We start from the raw sequence: 22,695 nt of genomic DNA, 5'->3' as shown, positions 1-22,695 counted from the left end.
GTCCCATGAAAGTACACATGGGGAAGTTAGTTTGAATCTTGATTCTAACTTAAAATTACCTACAAATAAGAATTTTTAGGAATCTTAAGCTGCAACTTCTAAATTCACCAAAATGACTTTTATTTGTATTTGCTACAGTGAATGGCACTTGGTATTTTGTCCACATGTGAAAAGGTTTATGAAACCAGTAAATGACTTTCTGAAAAGGGTCTTCTGTCATAAATTCAAGATAGGTCTGTTTAGCACAATTCAATACTATTCCTTCAGTATTTCATAAATGGAATTTTCTTCTACTTGTATCCATTTCCCGGGGCTGAAATTAGAAGGGGGAAAAAAATGGTAAATAATTTATAGGTTAACAATCCTAAAAACAAAACAAAACAAAAACAAAAAAACCTTCTGGGTCCATTTCAGAGACTGGTCCACTTTCGAGGACCACTGATCTTTAGATAATTCAAATGAACCAGAGTTCATCACCAGACCAAACTACCCTATCAGAAATTTGCTCTTTTGAACTTACGGATGTCAGAAGCATAACTTGAGATGTAAGTACTTAAAGCATAATGTACATGGTTTCCTTCTCATTCCATTCAAAATGATCTAAGTGGCTTTTGAAATAAGGCACATTACCTTATGGACCCATTCATATTCTCCATATTTAGAATCAAAGGTTCCTTTCTGAAGAGATCTTAATTTTAAGGTAAAACGTGGTCCAAGTTCTTGAATTCCCACTTTCTTTTCACTCTTGAATATGTACCTTCAAAGATAAATGAAAGAATTAAGGGAAAACAGTCTCAATGAATCAAATGTAATTTCTTCAATGTGATAAGAGTTCAAAAGAAAATTTATCTCTCATCTATGATATTTGTCACAATACACTGGAAAACGTTTACACTGAAATGTATTTCATGATTTAAGTCAAAGTCCAAGGAGTTAAAGTACCTTCCTCACCTATGAAATCTGAAGAAGATATAGTCCCGCTGATTGTGGAATGTGGCAACCTGCCTTCCAATAAACTGCGGATTATGGGGAAAGAGAGATGCAAACATACGTCCAACTGAATGACCCAGCCTCGTTGTAAAGTTATTCAAAATTATTTCAGGTATGTGTTCTGTAGGGTCCTTCCCTCTTCTCTGGAAAAATGAGGGGGAAAAAAAAAACACAACACAACAAGGAATTAATCTATATCCTGATACTGCAAGTTCAAGTTTTAGAATTTACGTGACAAAAATTTTAAAGGCGTCTTTCTTGATGACAAACTATCATATATGAGTTAACAATCTCATGAAATAATAAAACATCTAAAATTATTTGCAGTGACTGTACCAAAAAGTCCTACTAGTAAGTAACCTGTTTCATAGTAATGAAGGCTACTGCCTGTATGCCAGAACTCAATTACAATCTCCTAAGAAAACCGCCAGTAGATAAAACTTGATTTAAGCAGAAGGACAAATGCCATTATAAAATGCCAATTCGATCTGTACGTTAGAGTTGACTAACCATATACAGCAAGCAGATCAAAGCCAATTAAGGAATGAATAAAACTTACCTTAATTTCTTTACGCAAACGAACACTGCTCATTTTAAAATGAGCAGTTGGGCCATTTGGCAAGTGACTCAGAATTAATCCATCTGTTCAGAAAGCTAAGAACACATTGAACTCTGTAATTTAAATCTTAAATTGTATAAATACCTGGTCCTCGGTATGTCCAAAGGCTCCTAAAATTTGTAGCTACGTGAAGAGGTAGATACATGTATGCCTCTGGGTTAACAAATTTCCTTACCATACTCAAAACTAAAGCCCCATAAGTCAACCCAAATATTAAAAAAAAAAAAAAAAAACCAAAAACCAAACCAAACAAAAAAACAGATTAAGCTATAGTAGTCCCACTTTTTCTCTTCACAATATAACAAATGAGTCATCACTCTCAACAGGGTATGTTGGGTATTCAACTAAACTAGGTGAAAAGAGCTTATGCCCACTACCCTAACAGGAATGGTAAGACAAGATGGAATTCTAGCATAATTTTAGCACAGCAAACAAAAAAGTTTGCCTCCATGTTCAGAGGTCTTATAGCCCTAAAAACGCACTTTTATACATAAACAAGTACACTTATATGTGTTTTTTTTTATAGATTTGCAAGGTTAATATATGCTGTCAGCTTTGAATACTGTCCCATAAGACTAGAGACTCCCCCCTCTTCTTGAAATCAAAGTTATTAGTGTCTCTCAAAAGACAAGTTCTTATTCTTGGGATTACTGTGCCACAAATTAAAATCAATTCATTAATAACCATTTACTGATGATCTACTACAGAGATTTCTGCCAGACACACTAAACTATAAATTATACTTCAATTGGTAGGGTTAGCAGCCCAAGGGCTTTAAATGTCTGAAATGCAGCTACCTATATACAACATTCCTCAAGTCTTGGTAACACAATTTGATTATTTCAAATACTGAACCTGTAAAGAGGTCAGAATCAAACTATTCCAAATTATCTGCATATAGTTTTACAAAACAGATGTTGCCATCTTTTTATAAAGGCATCAACATTCAACCATTAAAAAAAAAAAAAAAAAAAAAAAAAAAAAAAGCAAAAACACATTCTCCCATTAGCCCATGGGTTATCTTCAACTTCCTCCTTCCCTTACCAAATCCTATTTACTGCTTTTACCCTCATAAATTCCTCACTTCCATAGCCACCCCTTCACCCTTACTGCTATTCTTAGTTGAGGTCCTTGAGAATTTCCACCTACATTAAAACGTTGGTCTGACCTCTCTCACCATTCCAAGTACATTTTCCAAGACTGTAAATCAAGTTTGTTTAAGTAATAAGATACGGAACGCAACTCTCATTTTATCTGTACCATGGTTTCTCATGCTAAGTGAAAAACAAACTAGATATACCTTGAGTCTTGACAGCTGTAGCTAATTTCATACTACTCTCACCACTGCTCATCTAGAGAACAAAGACATCAGTACAGCTCTCATGTGGCCCCAAACCACCTTTCTAATCTCTAATCTCCCTTTATGCCTCCCTATTTTTCCTAACTGGCAGGTACTGACACAATCTCTTGTACACTACACATATTAATCCTACTATATATTTTTTGTTCATGCTATTTCAGATACCTGCAATATTTAACTCACCTACTAAGGCCCACTTCACCAATGAGTTCCTTTATGTTTGTTACTGTCTTATATATGCAGGTGCACCCATGTTGGATGCGTATTTACAATTGTTAGATCTTGTTCAACTGTCCCCTTTCATTAAGATACAGTGCTCTTCTACATCTCATGTAGATTTTAAAGTCTAGTTTTAAGTCTGATACAAGCATTGCTACTCCAGCTTTTTTTTTTTTTTTTTTGACATCCATTCTCTTGATAAATGTTTCTCCATCCTCTCACAATCAGTAGGTATCTTTAGGTCTAAAATGGGTCTCTTGTAGCCAGCATAAAGATGGGTCTTATTTATCTATCCATTCTGAAACTGTGTCTCTTTTGATTAGAGCATTTAGTTCATTTACATTCAGAGTAATTACCAGTAGATATGTATGTAGTGCCATTTTACTACTTGTTTTGTCACTGTTTCTGGAGATTTTTCTACTCAGAGTCCCCTTTAATATTTCTTGCAGGACTGGTCTAGTGGTAACAAACTACTTTAAGTTTTTGTTTGGGAAGCTCTTTCTTCTTCTATTCTGAATGATAGCCTTGCTGTACAGAATGAACATTATTGGTTGAATATTTTTCCCATTCAGCACATTGAATATACCATGCCTCTGCCTTCTGCCTTGCCAAGTTTGTTGAGAAATCTGCACCAAGACTTCCCTTTTAAATTAGGGGCTTTTTTTGTCTTACTGGTTTTTAAGACTTTTTTATCACTATTATTTTGAAAATTTAATTACAATATATCTTCGTGTCGGTCTGCTTTTGTTGATTTTGATGGGAGTTATCTATGTCCCCTGGATGTGGATACCTATTTCCTCCCCCAGATTAGGGAAGTTTTCAACTATTATTTCTTCAAATTAATTTTCTGCCCTTTTCCCTCTCTCTTCTTCTGGCACTCTATAGGAATTATGATGTTTGATGGAGTCACTCAATTCCCTAAATCTGTTCTCGTGTTCCATAACTCTTATTTCCCATTCCATAACAGCTTATTAATTTCCCATTCCGTAACAGCTTATTTCCCATTATTTTGTGTCTTCTGTATCATTTATCCATCCATCTGCCTCTTCCTTCCTGTTTCCAATCTCAGTTACTACATTTTTCATTTCTGAATCTTTAATCTCTATGTAAGGACCTTCCTGAAATCTTCCTTTTTTTTTTCCTCAAGCCCAACGAATATCCTTGACTGTTGTTTTAAATTCTCTAGCAGATGTGTTACTTTTATCTGTTTCACTTAGATCTCTGGCTCTAACATTATCATCTTCTTTCATTTGGGATAAATTTCTCCATCTGGCATTTTGTCAAAGTCTCTGCCTTCTTTTGTGTTAGAAAACCCGTTATGTTTCCTGCTCCAAACAGTAATGGCTTTAGAAGTAGAGGTCCTATAAGGTCCAGGGCCTGGCACTTTAGGGGAGTGTCTCTGGTGTGTGCTCTACTGTTGTGTTTTGGCTGCTGTGTCCTTTAGGCCAATTATCTGCAGAGGCTCTCCTTGCCTGCTGTGGCAGTATTTGGTCCTTGACCAGAATGTGGTGAGTTTTAACTAGGTGTGCTCTGATCTGTTCGTGAAGTGAGACCTGACAGTACTTCCACTAGAACTGAAGCCCTGCAGAACTCTGGTCAGGAGACATGGTGCTGGTCTTCTAGGGAAGGAGCTTGCCATGCTGGGACTGAAGCAACTTAATCAAGAAATGCAGTACACCGCTGAGGCCCACTTCAAATGCCACCTCTTTTTATACAGTTAAAATTAAGCTTTAAATCTCACCTGCCACTGTTACTTTAGCACCTGTCACTTATTTGAGTTATAATCATGTAAATGACCTTCTTCCCAACTAATCTGTTAACTCTTAGAAGACAGACTTCTTACTGATAAATACTAGTGCATATACACAGCAGATTATCAGTAATATTTGAGTTCTTCCTGACTTCTCAAATTTCATAAGGTATAGCCAAAAAGAATTTCTGGATCATTTGCACACTGAAAAAAGTCATGAAATCTCAGGGGGCTAAGAAAAGTAACGGTAATTTCTTCTAACCTAAATCAAGACTTGAATCCTTCCTAAAACATTCCCACTGAATTGTTTCTGTCAAAAGAAAACTACAAAATCCAGAATAATTCCTAAGTACCTGCACTGTACAAAAAGCTTTCCTTATGTTACTGCTAATTCCTAACATAAACCATGAAGAACAGGAGTCACTATCCCTATTTCAGTAACAAGGAAAAGGGGTTGAGATGGGTTAGGCAGATTAGCCCAAATTTCAGAGCTAGGTGGCAGACCTTAAGGGTGGGATCACACTTGTGCAAAAACCCTAATGCACAGGCGGCATTCTGTTATAAAGACTGAGGTGAAACTTTTAATACCTTCCCAAAGGTCAAGAATGCAAAACAGTTTACAAGTTGCCAGAAGTACAGCATGAAGACTTATCTAGCTCAAATTTCCATTTAGAAATACCAAATAGAGGATGTAGGTCTCTCCAGAAAAAACTTCCATGCTTTCCCCTATACCATAACATTTACTAAAATGCCTACAACAAATGAGGCATTAAGCCTTGGAAACATACATTTAATGTGATCTTTGCGGGAACCCTAAAGATTTGGTACTATCTCTTATTATAGAATATGAGAAAACCAAGTACCCAAGAAACTTGAAAAAATTACAAAAGCAGCAAGTAATGAAGTCTGTATCTGACATCATACCTGTCTGACCCAAAGCCACTAGAATACAGTTTAGACAGTTGACAAAGCTCTTTTGTAGAGGTAATCAAGTTTGTATCTCCATAAATTGCCACCATGTGGCACTATTCTTTTATAGCAGCCCTTCCAGTATCTTATCATGCCCCCATATTCTAATTTCCTACAGGCCAAATATCTTCAATTCTTTCAACTTTTCTCCAAGCATCATCATTAGGAATCATGACTTAGTATTTGTAAGCCCATGTTAAGCCTCTAGGAATCACATTAATATTTCTATTATGTGCCTACAAATTATTCTCCTTTAAATTATTCTACATGTTTTTTTTCCTGGATCATGAAAAATAGTAACTAGCAGTCCTCTTTCCCTCTCCTTCCATTTGCCTGTCTTATTATCTTGCTCAGAGTAGCAAAGTCTCACTTACAAGTTGTGCAGATATTCTTTGAAAGCAGGATATGTGACCTTATTCAAAGTTTCTAGGCCTTAAATCTTTTTAACCAAGATGGACTTCCAATGCCCCTTACCGATGTCCTTATTAGTCTTAAAGACCATTCTCTTTTCAGAGAACACAAAAGCAATTTAGGAGGTCTGCTTTCCTAGCTTCTTCCAACACTTTGCCATCAACTGCATTACTACATATCAAATAGGAAAGAAAATGAAGTATCTTTGAAATTGTTAAAATCAACACCCAGGGGTGCCTGGGTGGCTCAGTCGGTTAAGTGTCTGCCTTCGGACAGGTCACGGTCCCAGGGTCCTGGGATCAAACCCCATGTCAGGCTTCCTGCTCAGCAGAGGCCTGTTTCTCCATCTCGTCCCAGCTTGTGCTCTCACTATATCTGATACTATCGGTCTCTTCAAATAATAAATAAAACCTCAAAAAAAAAAAAAAAATCCAGGCAAGATTATACCTATAAAAATTCTATTCATTAAGACTTTTAAAAACTGCATAATTCCATACTTAAAACTTACAATCATGGGATACCCATCACATGCTTATGTGTGTGTGCATATATATATTTATGTGTATAGGAAATATAATCTTACACTTGAATTAATTAGTCTAGTCATTCCTTAATATAAATTTGGTCTTTTTACTGATGGTACCTTAATGATATGAATTTATCCTACACGGTATTAATACATTTTGGGAAAAAGACAATATATAAGGAAAAGAGAACATAAGCTTTCTAAAGGCAACAGATGGTGTTAAGTGAAACTTAGTGCCTATATAAAATACCTAAACTAAAAGAAGGATACAATGTTTATTGAACTGATGAATGCCTGCTAGCAGCCTTAAAATGGTAATACTTTTTTTTTAATTGCCAAAAACAGAGGAACACAGACCTTGCCACTTTATTTTGGGAGACAGTTTTAAGGTAGCAGCAACTACATTAAAAACATCTCTTCTGGAATAGTTAAATATTCAAGAGATTTTTGTTATTTGGGGTACATTAACCCATAATCTAATTTCTATAATATGGCCAACAAAAACATTACATTAGAAAGCTAGTTTTAGTCTATTTTGGTCTCTGGGAAGCAACTCAGGTAAAGTGGATAATGTCTTTAACTTATACTGAAAATAGTAAGGCCCTAAAAGGTATTTATTAGGTTTTTAAAACATAGCTTTTAAACTATTTTTTTAAACTATTTTAAAAAAAAGGAATGTTCATTGATTGAAAAAAAAATGTTATTCTGGCAACAGGAAAATCCTGTCCCTATCTTTTATGAACCCTTAATAATTTTAATAACTTGACCCATGCAAATGATCATCCTCAAAATTAATAAGTTCACAGGGGAGCCTGGGTGGCTCAGTTAGTTAAGCTGCCAACTCTTAATTTTGGCTCAGGTCCTGATTTCAGGATCCTGGGATTAAGCCCTGTGCCAGGCTCCACACTCAGGGTGGGGGGTGGGTGCAGGCAGTTCCTTCAGGACTCACTCTCTCCCTTTGTTCCTCTCCCTGCTTGCTTCATGCACATTCTCTAAAAATAAATAAATAAATCTTAAAAAATTAAATTACATTAATGAGCTCAGAGGCACTAGTTGATAAATAAGGAAAACAAAAGCAATAGCAAAAACAAATCTAGGCATCTTTATATGCTCTCTCATCTCCAAACAGGAAAAAATACCTTGGGTTCATGTCACATAGTTGCCTCAGATCTGAGACTCACAGAATAAGGATAGAGTATTCTTGGCATCTGAAACAGCAGCAAATACATAATATGGGCTCAAATATCTACCTCAAAAATGTAACCCTGTGACACCACCTCTGGTAACATAGAATCTAGCCATATCAGACTACCTGCAGATCCCCAACAGGGTCAGCTCCATCATGCCTCTGCCTTTACAAGTAAGTGTATCTGCACTGGGCACTCTTCTTCAACTTTATTCACCCATATTCACCTCAAGTCCCTCATCCCTGATATCCCCAGGGCAGATTTTATCAGACTGTGCACTATATCTTGTATTTCTCTCTTTAACTGAACTATCCACGCTATAGTTTTGTTAGTTTACTTATCTATTTTCTCTTACTAGATTATAAACTCCCTGAAGCTCCTATTTACTTCTCCATCTTTTACTAAGGATTAAAATAACGTCAGCCTGTAGCATTTACTTGATGAATACTTGCTAAATGAAAAGAAAAAAATTAGTTCATAGAATCTTGGATACATAATTTTCTAGCTTAAAAAATTATATGTTCTTAAAGTTATAGAAAACATTTCCTTATTCTTTCAAATGTATTTTAAAAAGGGATGAAGGTGAAACAAGAAAACTTCTTTAATAAAACAAAAAAGGATACTTGGTGTTTTACGATCTTCATTAATAACGATCAGATCTGTAAAATCTCTTGAAATGCACTGTGGAATAATTTTTTTCAGAGCCAGTCCTCTTCTGTAATAAACATGTGAGTTTGGTATAACTGTGGAGAGCTGTTCACAGAGTCGTACTGTTCTCTGCAAAACAAAATAACAGAAATCTTTGACAGTGAGAAGGAATAAAAGTCTTAAGTGATATACATTTATAAGGTAAGAAGTAATGATTAATGTGTTATTAATAGAAGGCAAGGGCAGGGAAAGAATGGAATCTGAACAGTATTTAATCCTTTATTAAGGCTGATCATCCTAAAGCACTGGTTCTCAACTGGGGGTGATTATGCCCCACTGGAGAACATTTGGCAAAAGAGGTTATAACTGGTGGTAGTGATGGGGATGGCTGGTAGTGGTATCTAGTGCACAGAGGCCAGGCATGCTGCTAAACATTCTATAATGAAGGGGACCACCCCCATAATAACAAATTATGCAGTCCAGAATGCTAATAGTGCTAAGGCCAGTAAACTCTACCCTGAAGAATCATGCTTAGAAATGTATAATTTTATTTAGCTTATTCATAGGCATTATCTATTGAAATTACTAATAATTTAACTGAGATCTTCTGAAAGTAGTTCTTTTAAATAGTCTATGTGGGAAAGTTAAGAATTCAATAACTATACTGATTGATATGCTTACCCCATGAGGTCTATCTGATGTTGTGATGAGAATCTTGGGAGAAGTTTGTCTGTTGAAGTAAGAAGCAAATTCATCTGTAGCTTCATCATAAGCAACCTGTGAACAGAAAAAAATATAATTTTTTAAAATATTTTATTTATTTGACAGAAAGAAACATAGTGAGATAGAGAACACAAGCAGAGGGAATGGCAGAGGGAGAAGCAGGCTTCTTGCTGAGCAAAGAGTCCAATGCGGGGTTTGATCCTAGGACCCTGGGATCAAGATCTGAACCAAAGGCAGACGCTTAACAATTGAACCACCCAGGCGCCCCTGGAGAAAATATAATTTTATATCAAACATCCTCTACTATTAGGCCAAAATTTTAAAAGTAGCTCTAGCAGGAGTCTATGGCACAGACTATCTTCCTGACTGATAGGGGATTTAAAGAAAGCCAAGAGGGACTTATATTAAGGGCAACATGAACAGGCTGAATGATTTTCTATCTGTAGAATACAAGTATAAAACTGGAAAAAATTGTCAAAAGACAATTTCAAGACACAAATTGAGCTGTGCTTATTCTTTTAAAATTTATTTATTTGAGAGAGTGTGTAAGCAGTGGGAGGGGCAGAGGAAGAGGGAGACAATCTCAAACAAACTCTCTGCTGAGAGCAGACCCCAATGCAGCACTTGATCTCATGACCCTGAGATCATGACCTGCGCTGAAATCAAGAGTGAGGTGTTTAACCAAATGAAACTCTGGTGCCCTGAGCCATATTCATTCTTGAAAAACGGCTAGGGCTATGGGCAAGAACATCAGGAATCTTGCTAAGAACTATTCCATTTCTTCCATCAACATGGCTGAGAAAATACTAACTTTATGTTTGATGGTAGGCAAGAACCAGCAATCTTGAATCTAAGGGTAATGGACTAGATTGGGGATAGGTGGGTCTGAAAACCCTTGCTTTGCTAGTCCAAGGTTACTGGGCCAGTTCAGGGGAGATGTGGACCAGTCAGAAATGCAGAGCTAAGGAAGTGAAAGAGCCACAGAGGGACTGAAACAATCTCCACAAAATCCATATGGGAGAGTTCTAAGAAACCAATTCACATGAAAGGCCAGGGAGGCTTGAGAACTGGCTCCAACTTTGAATGTAATCCTCAACCCACACTCAGCTCAGCTGACAGAAGTTTGGAAGCTCAAGGTATCTCAATACAGTATCCACCCAAAGCATTTATAAGGTAAGAAGTAATGATTAATATGTGTTATTAATAGAGGGCAAGGGTAAGGAAAGAATGAAATCTGAACATTAAGCCACACAAACACAGGGACAATCTCTAGGGAGGCAGGTTAAAAACAAAACAAAACCAAAAAAGACAAGTAGAGACGTACACTACTGATAAAGGAAATTCAACTTTTAATGTTTATGGGCCCTGCTCCTAGGCTCCCAAGGAAGCCAAGCTTTTACCAAGGTCAGAATGACTTCACTGAACTTCAAAGCATGGGCTCTCTGCTCCCAACACACACTATATATTTGCTTTTTTTTTTTTTTTTTAAGATTTTATTTATTTATTTGACAGAGAAAGAGATTACAAGTAGGTAGAGAGGCAGGCAAAGAAAGATGGGGAAGCAGGCTCCCTGCTGAGCAGAGAGCCCAATGTGGTACTTGATCCCAGGATCATGACCTGAGCCGAAGGCAGAGGCTTTAACCCACTGAGCCACCCAGGCACCCTATATTTGCTTTGTTAACAAATACCTTTCTAAAAGAACATTTTAAACTAAAGGTGAGTAAAAGTCTCCCTAAGTTCTGTTTCCATACCTCCAAAGCCTTCAACCTTGCACACACTGAAACCATAAGATCAAATTTGTAATTTTCTGAATGTCTTCTGTCATGATGATTTATAACTCTTGATGTAACAAAAAATATATATAACCCTGTATTAGGGTTTCCTTCTCCAGAGTACTCTTCTTTGTCAAAAGTGTATATCCTGTAAAGCCTTCCTCAACTGGACTCTCTTTCTTTTTCCTTTTCTTTTTTTTTTAATAGAAATTCTAAAAGATTTGTTCATTTTGCATTGAATCATTACACAGATAGATAGATGGGAAGGATAGTCATTACACAGTTTAAATCCAGGCAAGTTACTAGAACAAAAAAAATCAGTAACTCAAAAAATAAAAAAGTCCAGAGTGTCCAGCTTTCAGCCAAAAAATTAGGTACTTAGTATGACTAATAATCAGGAAAAAAGCAACCAATAAAAACTGTCTCTGAGCAGGTCTAGATGTTGAATTTAGTGAAAATTTTAAAGCAGCCATAATAAATATTCAAGAAATTAAAAGAGGGGCTTAATGTAGATCTATGATGGCAGAAGAATCAATGAATTTGAAATCAGGTTAATAAATACCCAATCTGAAAAACAGAGAAAACAATCATTAAAAAAGGAACAAAACTACAGAAAACTACAGGACTAAGTTAACCATTTTAATAGTGTGAAAAGGAAGTCTTTGGGGAGCATGGGTGGCTCAGTCCATTAAGTGTCTACCTTTGGCTCAGGTCATGACCAAGCCCATGCCAGGCTCCCTGCTCAGTGGGGAGTCAGCTTCTCTCTCCCTGCTCCTTCTCTCCCTTTCAAATAAATAAATACAAGATCTTTAAAAAAAAATAAATAGAAGAGAAGAAAAGAAAAGGAAGTCTTTGAAGGAAAGAGAAGGTAGAAAAAAGTATTTGAAGAAATAATGGGTGAAAAATTCCAACATACGGCTATAAGCTCAACAAACCCCAATAGGACAAAAAGAAGAGTAACATAAACACATCAAGGTCAAATAACGAGGAGCCAAAACCAGAAAATTTTGAAAGAAAAAAGAAAAATCATATGCAAGGGAGCAACTATTAAAATGACTGATTTCTCATCAGAAATTATGAAGGTCAAAATGTAATAGTGTATGTTCCAAATACTAAAAGAGAAAAAAGTCAACCAAGAATTCCTTAATTTGCAAAATTCTTTCAAAACTGAAGGCAAAATAAGCATATTTTCAAATAAACAAAAATGAGATAGTTAGCTATCAGATCTATTATAAAAACAAAAACATAAGGAGATTCTACAAGCTCAAAGAAAATGACACCAAATGGTAACTCAGATCCAAGGAAAAGAAGAGCACTATAAATGGTAAATACAAAGGTAACCATAAAAGACCTTTTGTGTGTGTATGTGTAAAAGTTCAAGCTATACTGGTGTAACCTATTATACTTTTATCAGCATCATGTCTGTATTTACTTGGAAGTAGATTGTGATAAATTGAAGACATTATGCTGTAATTCCTAGAGAAACTGCTAAAAGAATCCTAAACATATAACTCAAAAGATTATAAGGAATTAAAATAGCATACTAAAAAATATTTTTAAATATAAAAGAAAGCAGTCAAGGAGAAACAATAAAAATACATAAAATATATTTAAAAAAGCAAAATGGCAGATGTAAACAATCAATAATTAACACCAATTAACACCTACATCAATAATTAACATTAAATACTAATTGTTAGACTGAATAAAAGAGCAATATCCAACCATACACTGTCTGTGACACTTTAAAAAATTCAAAGATATAAACTCATTAAAAGCAAAAGCACGAAAAAAGAACAGTAACCATAAGAGAGTTTAGGTGGCTATGTGAAATGAGATAAAATAGAAACTAAGTAAAGAAATGTTGCAATAAACAATTTAAGGGAAGGGACAACAAGGGATATACTGGATTATAAATCAATACACTATGAAGATATAATAATTACAAATGGATTCACACCTGAAGGAAAGTAGAAACAAAAAAAATTTAAAAATAGGTATGTACCTAACAAAAGAACCCCCAAAGACATTAAGTAAACTGAAAGGAATGGGAGAAATGAATAACTCAAAAATTATAATTAGAGATTTCAATATCCTCTCAGTAACTTGATAGAATTAGAAATTCAGCAAGTACACAGAAAATAGGAACAACACAATCAACCAACTTAAAACAACTCTCTTTTAACAATCCACTTCGAAACAGCAAAATATACATGTTTTCCAAAGGAACACACAACATTCTTCAAAATAGATCTTGCGCTAGAACACAGAATAGTTTCTTTACTTGAAAATGACTAAAATCAACAGAGATTGTTCCAGAACCACAGTAAAATTAAGTTAGAAATCAACAGCAGAAATATACCTGTGAAATCCTCAACTGAACAATACACTTCTTGATAATTGATGAACCAAATTAGAAATCACAAGAGAAAACAGAAACTATCTTGAACAGAATGAAAATGAAAACACAACAAACATATCAAAATGTATGGGCTATGGCTAACCCAGTGCTTAGGAGGAAAACCATAGCTTATGTGATTATATTAAAAAGAAAGAAAAAGTATAAAATTAGTAAGGTAAGCTTCCATTTTAAGAAACTAGAAAAAGGGGGTGCCTGGGTGGCTCAGTGGATTAAAGCCTCTGCCTTTGGCTCAGGTCATGATCCCAGGGTCCTAGGAGGGAGCCCCACATTGGGCTCTCTGCTCAGCAGGGAGCCTGCCTTACCCCCTCTCTCTGCTTGCCTCTCTGCCTACTTGTGATCTGTCTGTCAAATAAATAAATAAAATCTTAAAAAAAAAAAGAAACTAGAAAAAGAATAAATGAAACCTTATATAAGTAGAAGAAAAGAAAGAATAAGGATCAGGGGATAAAACTAATGAAATAAAACACATCAAGCAAAAACCAAACCAAACCAAACCCTGATGAAATTACAAGAAGGAATCAATAAATCTTTCATTGTAAGAGATACTTAGATTTCAACAATAAGAAAGGAAACACATCTTAAAACTTGAGGGATTTAACAAAAGTGGTACTTAGAGGAAATTTTGTGGACTTAACTGCTCATTATAGAAAGGAAGATGAAAAACAAGTTAATCAAATAAAAAGAATAAATTCAAGAGAGTAACAAGAAATAAATGATAAGGTGAGATGTAAATAAATTAGAAAACGAAGTTTCAAAATAAAGATGATCAGAAAAGTACTTTGAAAGAGTTAACAAAACAGATATTATCTCTGGTAAAAAGCCCAAATAAATAATATTAGGAATGGAAAGGAGCATTACTGCAGTCTCCCTTATATATACAGATATACATATTCTAAAAAGAGTACTGAAAAACCAAAACAATGTGAAAAAGATAAAACATCTTAATTAAATTAAATTTATTCCAAGAATGCAAAAGAGATTTAACATTAGAAAATCTATTTCATTCCTACATTCACACAATAAAGGAGAAAAACTGCATTCATCTCAATATTTGCAGAGAAAAAGTACATAATTATCTCAACATTTGCAGAAAAAGCACCTGTAACATTTTACATTCATTCATGATTAAAACAAACAACCCTGCCAGCAAGAAAATGAATGGATTTTCCTTAACTTATAAGAAGAATCTACCATTAAAAACACAAACATTAATGTATGTATGTAACACATACATTTTAGAAGCATTCTCTTTAAAATTAGGAACATGGCACAGATAACACTATTGCTATTTCTATGTATTTGACATGTTGGAGGTTCTAGTCATCACAAAAGAAATTATCAATGGACTGAAAGTTATTTGCAGAAATGATTAGTTAAGCATGAAATGAAAACAATATTTAGACAAATTATTAGAAACAAATTTAGGCATACTGTTTAGAAGATCACAATCCAAAAATCAATGGATTTTTATAAATCAGCAAATAAAACAATTTTCAGAAATGTGATTTACACTAATAAAAAACACAAAATATCCAGCAATAGCTCTAACAAGATTTATGTATAAAACTTGCATGAAGAAAATTACATGTATAAAACCAGCAATAGCTCTAACAAGATTTATGTATAAAACTTGCATGAAGAAAATCACTGAAATGCATTTTTTGTATAGAAGACCCACCTAAAAAAAAAAAAACATATAAATAGAACCCCTAAGTTATCTACTTTAACACGATTTATAATTTTATATGGCAGTGAATATTCCTGAAGAGAGAGATTAGAGGATGGGGGTGGAGAGGGGCATTCTGCTCTAACAGATATCAAAATTTAGCATGAAAATAAATAAGTGATAAAGCAACAAGCTGACCAATTGCTCAGAAAAAGGCCAAGTATATATGGGTACTTGATTTATGACACAGCATTATAATCCAGTGTGGGAAAGGTTGTAGTACTGGAAAAATGGTGCTGGGGAAACTGGTTACATATGGTAGGGGCAGGGGAAGAAAGAAAAATTGATTTAATTTCTCATGCCAAACAAAGAAATCCATTCCTGATGATTAAGCACATAAATGCGAAAAAAGCACAGAAAAAGTAAAAAGAACATCCACAAATTGGAAGATACTTATATAGGAAAGATTAGTATCCAAAATATAAAAAGAAGTCCTACAAATCAGTAAAATATACTATAGGATTAAAAAAACTGGGCAAAAAACACGAGATGGCATAACTGTAGCAAAACACAGTGCTTACCTGTAAAGATGCTCAACCGCATTAGGAATCAAGGAAATGCAAACTCAAACCACAGTGCGATAGTCCTTTATCACTACCAAGGTATTGGTCAGAATGTAGATGGCCAGAAACACTGCCCTTATTCTATGCAAGTGAAAAGTGATACAAGCACTAGTTTGGAAAACATTTTGGCACCACCATATAAAGGTGAATATTTACACACCTCATAACCTAACAAATTCTCCCCTAGGTAAATATTGGGGGAAATTTCATATATATGTAGCCTCTAAACACCTGTGAATTCCAATTTATCTCCAGGCAAGACCCCTTCTGTATCGCATCAATGACAATTCCATCCTTCTATCCGTCTAATTAATTACTAAGGCTAAAACCCTCGATACGGCCTTTGAATCCTCTTTTTCTCACATCCTACTTCCTATCTTTCAAGAAATTCTACTGGCTCTAATTTCAAAATATACCTGGGGGAAAAAACCCAAACCTTAGAATCAAATTGATTCTCAACACCCATTGTAACCACTATAGCCCAAATCATCATCATAATCTTGGATTGCTTCAGTAGCTTCCTAAGTACCTATTTCCCCCTCTCTAAATTACATTTTCAGTATAGCAACCAATTACCTTTAAAAATCTATCTATCATATCATCCCTCTGTTCAAAACATCCAATGGTTCATTGCACTAAGTATAAAGCAAGCCAACCAAGCCACTGCTCTGGCCTCTGCTCTTCCCAATACTGGCCCTTCTTCTATAACCCTCTCTCTTGCTCACTTAATTTCAGCATACTGGCTTCCTTGCTGTTCTTCCAAAACATACTAAGCATGCTCTTCCTGCCTCAGAACTTTTGCACTGTTTATGCACTAACTTTTACACTGGTCATTCCTTGGAAACCAAATGGGGCAGAACTGCAAGGAGGTCAATTTCTTTACATTCAAAAATAGCTGATTTCTTTATATCCTTCAAGTCTTTGCTAAAAGGTCATCTTCTCAATGAAGCCTACCCTGACAATCATTATATAGAACTGCAACCCTAATCAACAAAAAAATGGCCACTAGATATGAACAATTGATTAAAAAGAAAAAAAGCATAAAAAGATATTCAACCTCATTCACAACAAGTGAACAGAAAATTAAAACTACACTGAGATACAATCACCCATAAGACTGGAAAAAATTATTCGTAATTGCAAAATCTTGAGTGAAAGTTTGAATAGTACACATTTACATAATCTCAAAGCATAACCCCTCCCAAATACTTATTACAAAAGGGAAAAACAGAAGCTAAAATGGGAAAATCAACAATATATGACTCTTAATAATAGCATCAAAAAGAATATAAGATAATATCTAACATATACCTGTCAAAAATACATAAACCGAACATAATCATGAGCAAATATGAAACTCCTATTAAGTGACATTCCATAAAAAATACCTGGATTGTACTCTTCAAAAATGTTAATGTCATTAAAAACAAATAAAGTGCAAGGACCTGTTCCAAATTAACGGAGGTTAAAGTCGTAACAGAATTGAATCCATGAGCTGGAATTTATCTTTTGCTAAAAATGATGCCATTTGGACAACTGTAGACATCTGAATAAGCTGTCTAGACTAGATAATAATCGATGTTAATTCTGTGATTTTGATAACTATACCCTGTGCTTATTAAGAAAAACATACTTGTTTACAAGTAAAATCCACTAGATTATGTAGGAGTAAACAGGCTTCATGTCTACCATTTATTCTCAAGCATTTCAGAGAATACAGAAGAAAAGCATGTGTGGTACAAATTAAAATTTAGGAAATCTAGGTGATGGGCATACATGAATTCCACTTTTCTATTAAGTCTGAAATTATGTCAAACTAAATAAATAGTACACACACACACACACATACTCCTATACATACAAAATTGCAAACTCTCTCTACTTCAGAGAGTCCTCAATCTAATTTATCCAGATTCTTCTTAGGATTTATTTATTTTAGGGGAGGAGAGAGAGCACGCACATGTGGAAAAAGAGGGAGAGAGAAAATCTCAAGCAAACTCCCTGCTAACCAGAGTCTGACCTGGGGTGCGATCTCACAACACTGACATGGTAACTTGAGCTGAAATCAAGTTGGATGCTTAACTAACTGAGCCACCTAGGCACCCCTCTTTCACCCTAGTTTTTAACGGTAGTAATCTATCACCCGCTAACACATAATTTATTTTACTTTGTTCACTGTTTATCTCTCTCCCTAGAATACAAGTTCTGGGTGGGCTGATATTTTGTGTGTATATATGGCAAAGTGTTTGGTCCACTGGTGGAATCCAAGTCCCTAAAACAGATCCCAATACACAGCAGATGATCAATAAACATTTGCTAGAAGAGTGACAGACTGACTGAATGAATGATCATATCTAGAAATGTTAAGGAATGTCAAAAACAGTACTATCTGAGAGCAAATATAACCAAAACCAAATCTGCTATATCAGAAAAAAAAAAAAAAGTTTAAAAACCTTGATTCTCTCACTATACTGTCACCAAACAAAGGGCAAATGTGAAAAGTGACAAGTGGATGATAATCTTGAAACCAAGAGTTTTATGAGGACACAGAAAATATCACCAAATGTTATCCTTATATCAAAATGTCTAATACTACAAAAATCTATAGTATGAGTAATGCTTTTCGAATGATATTAAAAACAGAAGTACTATGTAAGATACTAAATGACAAAAGTTTACCTAGGCATAAAATATCATACATTTCTAGAGAATAGAAATATATTTCTATTTTCTGCCTTTTTCTAGAACATTTGAGAAATTCAACTATGACATAATCTATAGCAAATAATATGTCAACATTATAGCTGAATCAGTCCATATACAATTTCACTAGCCAGTACTTTTAAGTGTCAATATGTGAACAAATGATTTATCAACTGTGGCCATCCAAATTTATTTAAGACTTATAACATTACCTCTTCATCATTAGGGTCTACTACAGTTTCATCATATACTCTCTGGTTGTCAATGGTCTTTGGTACGGGCTTTGGTGGAGCCTAAATAAAAGAAAAAAATTAAGTTTTTAGAAGCAATTTACATAGCTAATTTTGCAGTCTGATTGGGGAAGAATAACAGAAATTTCCAAATAATCCAAAACCCAAATCTGTTCCTCATTCATCCCAATAATACTGAGTAAAAGGTTTTTAACTCTGAGCAGAGATATAAACATCCTAGAAGAAATACTAACTGAATGAAATGACTTAATACCATGCAAAAGTACCTGAAAGAAGAAACTGGAATTAAAAGAATTATCCACTAAGAAGAATATTAAACAGAATGAGAAAAATTACAGTTCACCCTTAACCAACATGGATTTGAACTGTGCAGGCCCACTTACAAGTGAATTTTTTACAGTACAAGACTATAAATGTATTTTCTCTTAACATTTTCTGAATATTTTCTCTAGCTTATTTTACAGTAAGCATACAGCATGTAATGCACATAACATATAAAATATGTGTTAACTGATTATTTCTCAGTAAGACTTCAGATCAATAGCAGGGTATTAGCAGTTAATAGGACTTTCAACTGTGCAGGAGTGGAGATGGTCTGTCTGGAACCCAACTGCCATGTTGTTTAGGGGTCGGCTATACAAAGGTATATCTATATGCAGTTTTATTCCAGTACTTCCAGAAAGCTATGCAGAAATAAGTAACAAAGCTACAAGTCTATCTACTGAACTAGAAAGTTTGAGGCATTTACAGTAAGGAATGAAAGGGAGCAGCAATTTATATAAAAAATATGCAACAGCACTAATATTAGTGGAAATGAACAGCAAATAGGGCAAATATCATACAAAAAGTTAATGACTACGACACTTCAACATAATGGAATATTGTTAGAAATGGCAACATGCACACTCAGCTTAGACCAAAAAATTTGTAAATGAAATGCTAAGGAGCAGGAACAGAAAACTATAAGCACACAGTGACTAAAATAAATTCAAAACATATGTATGCTAGCAGAGTTATGAAGAAGAATGAACTGATAAACTATTTGGGATTTTATTTATTATTCTATGAAATAAATACTGACTTTTGAAATTTTTTTTTTTAAGATTTTATTTATTTATTTGACAGAGAGAGATCACAAGTAGGCAGAGAGGCAGGCAGAGAGAGAGGAGGAAGCAGGCTCCCTGCTGAGCAGAGAGCCCGATGCGGGACTCGATCCCAGGACCCCGAGATCATGACCCGAGCCGAAGGAGGCAGTTCTAGGAAGTCATCTTTCAGTCAAAGAAACAAGAATGATGAAATTTCCCAATGGTGATCAGCATATTTGCTGTTATTGACTGAGTACTGAGAGTTGAGACTAATGTTGCCTGATAAGATTCTGCACATCAAAACAGTCTAATACTGGCAAGTCTGGTAAGTACTAGACTGGGATGCTTCCCCATTCCCAAAATCAGAAGGATGAGTCTCTGTCTCTCAAACACATAAAATTAAGTAAAATAAGCACACTGAAGCAGACATACCATTTACGTGAAATTTTGAAAAAAATGCAAAACACCACTATTGTTTTCATCATTTAGGAACACAAAAAAAGAAGTGCACGGGAACAAAACACGGCAATTTCTTAAGTGGTTATCTTTAGAGGGGAAAGCAATCAGGAAAAAGCATACAAAAGACTGAATATTATTTGCCAATGCACTGTTTCTAAGCTGGGTAGAGAACAGAAAGGGGGTTGTTATTTTATTTTCACATCTTTTATACACTGGTAATATTTTATAATAAATTTAAAAGAAAGTGATACAACATAAATATCAGAGAGCATTCCTCAACATAAGACAGTAAGCAGATGGCTAAAGATTTTACTTACCTTATCACCAAGAGCTTCTCTCTCTTTCTTAAGTTTTTTCTTAATTGCCAACTTTTCCTAAAAAGTTTAAAGACAAGAACAATATTGAGAAACCACCAGTTACATCACAAACACATACTGAACTATACATTACTAATGCTATGAATACTTAAACTGAGAAATCTTTGTAACATATTAAACATCCTAACACAGATTTTCATACCTAAATTATTGTAAACCAAATAAGCTGGCCAATCAATAAAACATAAGTATCTTGCTCCTTCAAAAAGATCTAAATTGGCAAGCTCAAATATTTAAAGTTTTACTAGCTTTACCTTTAACTATAAAGTCTCAACTTAAGTAAAAATGTAAAATGTATGCTTAAAAAAGTTAACAAGTTTTTCTTATTTCATTTTGCATTCCTAGTAAGTTGGGTTCTAAAGAAAACCATGGGTATGCTGCTTACATCTTTTGGAAAGTACTAAAAATAAATGAGAATGGGAGATACATTTTCAGATTGCTTCCAATAAACCACCATTTGTTATCCATAAATCTTACAATCAAAATATGCTTTCAAAATTATTAAGAACTTGCAAGGTGAATTACACCTGTAATTACTGTAAATCTGTACCTTCCAGAGATTCTGAATAGAATGCTTAATACACAACAGAAAGTACACACTCCTCCCACCCCCCAGTGCCTATCTACCCTCCACCCCTCATCAAGTTTCAGATTAGATTACAGAAGATTACAGAAGACTTCTAGGAGACCATTCCGGCAAACCCGCTCTCCTAGAGGGACTTAGAGTGTATATTCCAGTAGCACTCTGGCGCTTATAATGAGTAAGGCACAATCCACGGCCTCAAAAAAAATCCAGTATCTAGTAAGAGGAGCCAGGCAAGTGAAAAGAATATTATGTGTGTGAACTTTTACGACGTACAAAGATAAACAGATGCTTGCTTCCAATTGCAATTTAACCACAGATAAGTACCGTGATCTTGAGTTTTATTTATCGCTTCATATTTACCCCTATAACAGTATGAAGACAACCCTATAAATACCACTACTAGAAACTTTGCATAAATAATTTCGGTAAGAGTCCAGGAATCAGAGAAGCATCACTTTGGGTTTACGTAGTGCCCGTCTTACGGATTCTAGGAATCAGCCAAATTTAGGCGGACTGGGCAAAACACAGAGATGGGAGAATTTCGCGTTCCAGGTCTGGAGGGATATTTTCGCTTCTACGAGAGCGGGACATCCTGGTTTCATTCTCAGAGGGAGAACCCAGAGGGGCTGAAAAGGAAGAGAATCCGTGACGCTCAAACAGCTGAAATCTAGAGAATGTCTCCAAAGCAGTGTGAGGGGACCAGGACACAAGAACTTCAGCCTCACTCCTCCAGATTACCTCCTCCCGCACGCCAGGAAGGCGCGACCACGCAAGTGCTATTCCCCGCCCCACCATCACGCGCGCGCGTGAATGATGCGGCGCATGCGCTCGGCCGCCGCCGCCCCGTCCTACCTTACGTTGCTGCTGTTTCCACCGCGTGAACATTAAATGTCGCCGTTGTTTGTTCTTAATTTCCGAAATGCTGAAGCCTGGGGGGAAGGCGGCCGCTTTCGGGGGTTGGACCCCGCTTTCCGTCGCTCCATCCTCAGCAACTGCAGCCTCCTGGGGTTCTTCGGCGGCCGCTTTCCGTTTCAGGCCTTTCTTTCCTCGGCTGCCGCTGTTAACCCCGGTCTTCGCCATGGTGTTTGCTTCCAGGCGTCTGTACGGAAACGGAAACAGCTGACCCCCGTGACTCCCTCACTTAAACTTTTACTTCCGGGGTCAAAAAGTTCTTAAAGAGAAAGGTGGAGGACTTTGTGATTTTTTAGCCATTTAAGAAGGTGGCAAAATTCAGGGGTTCCTGAGTAGCTCCTTTGGTTAAGTGGTTAATCGTCCTCCTTCAGCTCAGGTCATGATCCCTGAATTCTGGAATTGAGCCCCTCATTAAGTCCCCGCTTAGCGGGGAGTCG

The 22,695-nt window shown here is 35.6% G+C and overlaps 1 protein-coding gene across 1 annotated transcript; it reads right to left on the bottom strand.

Annotated features, from left to right (window-relative positions):
• Window positions 1-99: 99 nt before the first annotated feature.
• Window positions 100-22,464, bottom strand: RPF1 (ribosome production factor 1 homolog). The gene is made up of 9 exons (XM_004752699.3): window positions 22,199-22,464; window positions 20,701-20,757; window positions 18,801-18,881; window positions 9,361-9,456; window positions 8,655-8,808; window positions 1,550-1,632; window positions 952-1,133; window positions 631-757; window positions 100-313 (listed from the first exon to the last, which is right to left on the bottom strand). Exons 1-9 carry the CDS (start codon window positions 22,424-22,426, stop codon window positions 272-274), a joined length of 1,050 nt encoding a protein of 349 aa, XP_004752756.1. The 5' UTR covers window positions 22,427-22,464; the 3' UTR covers window positions 100-271.
• Window positions 22,465-22,695: the final 231 nt, after the last annotated feature.

This window comes from Mustela putorius, unplaced genomic scaffold (genome assembly GCF_011764305.1).
Source record: "Mustela putorius furo isolate JIRA1106 unplaced genomic scaffold, ASM1176430v1.1 tig00003853_pilon_pilon_pilon, whole genome shotgun sequence".
Taxonomy (NCBI): Eukaryota; Metazoa; Chordata; class Mammalia; order Carnivora; family Mustelidae; genus Mustela; species Mustela putorius.
Note: the sequence above shows the minus strand (reverse complement) of the source record. Positions and strands in the feature narration are given on the sequence as shown.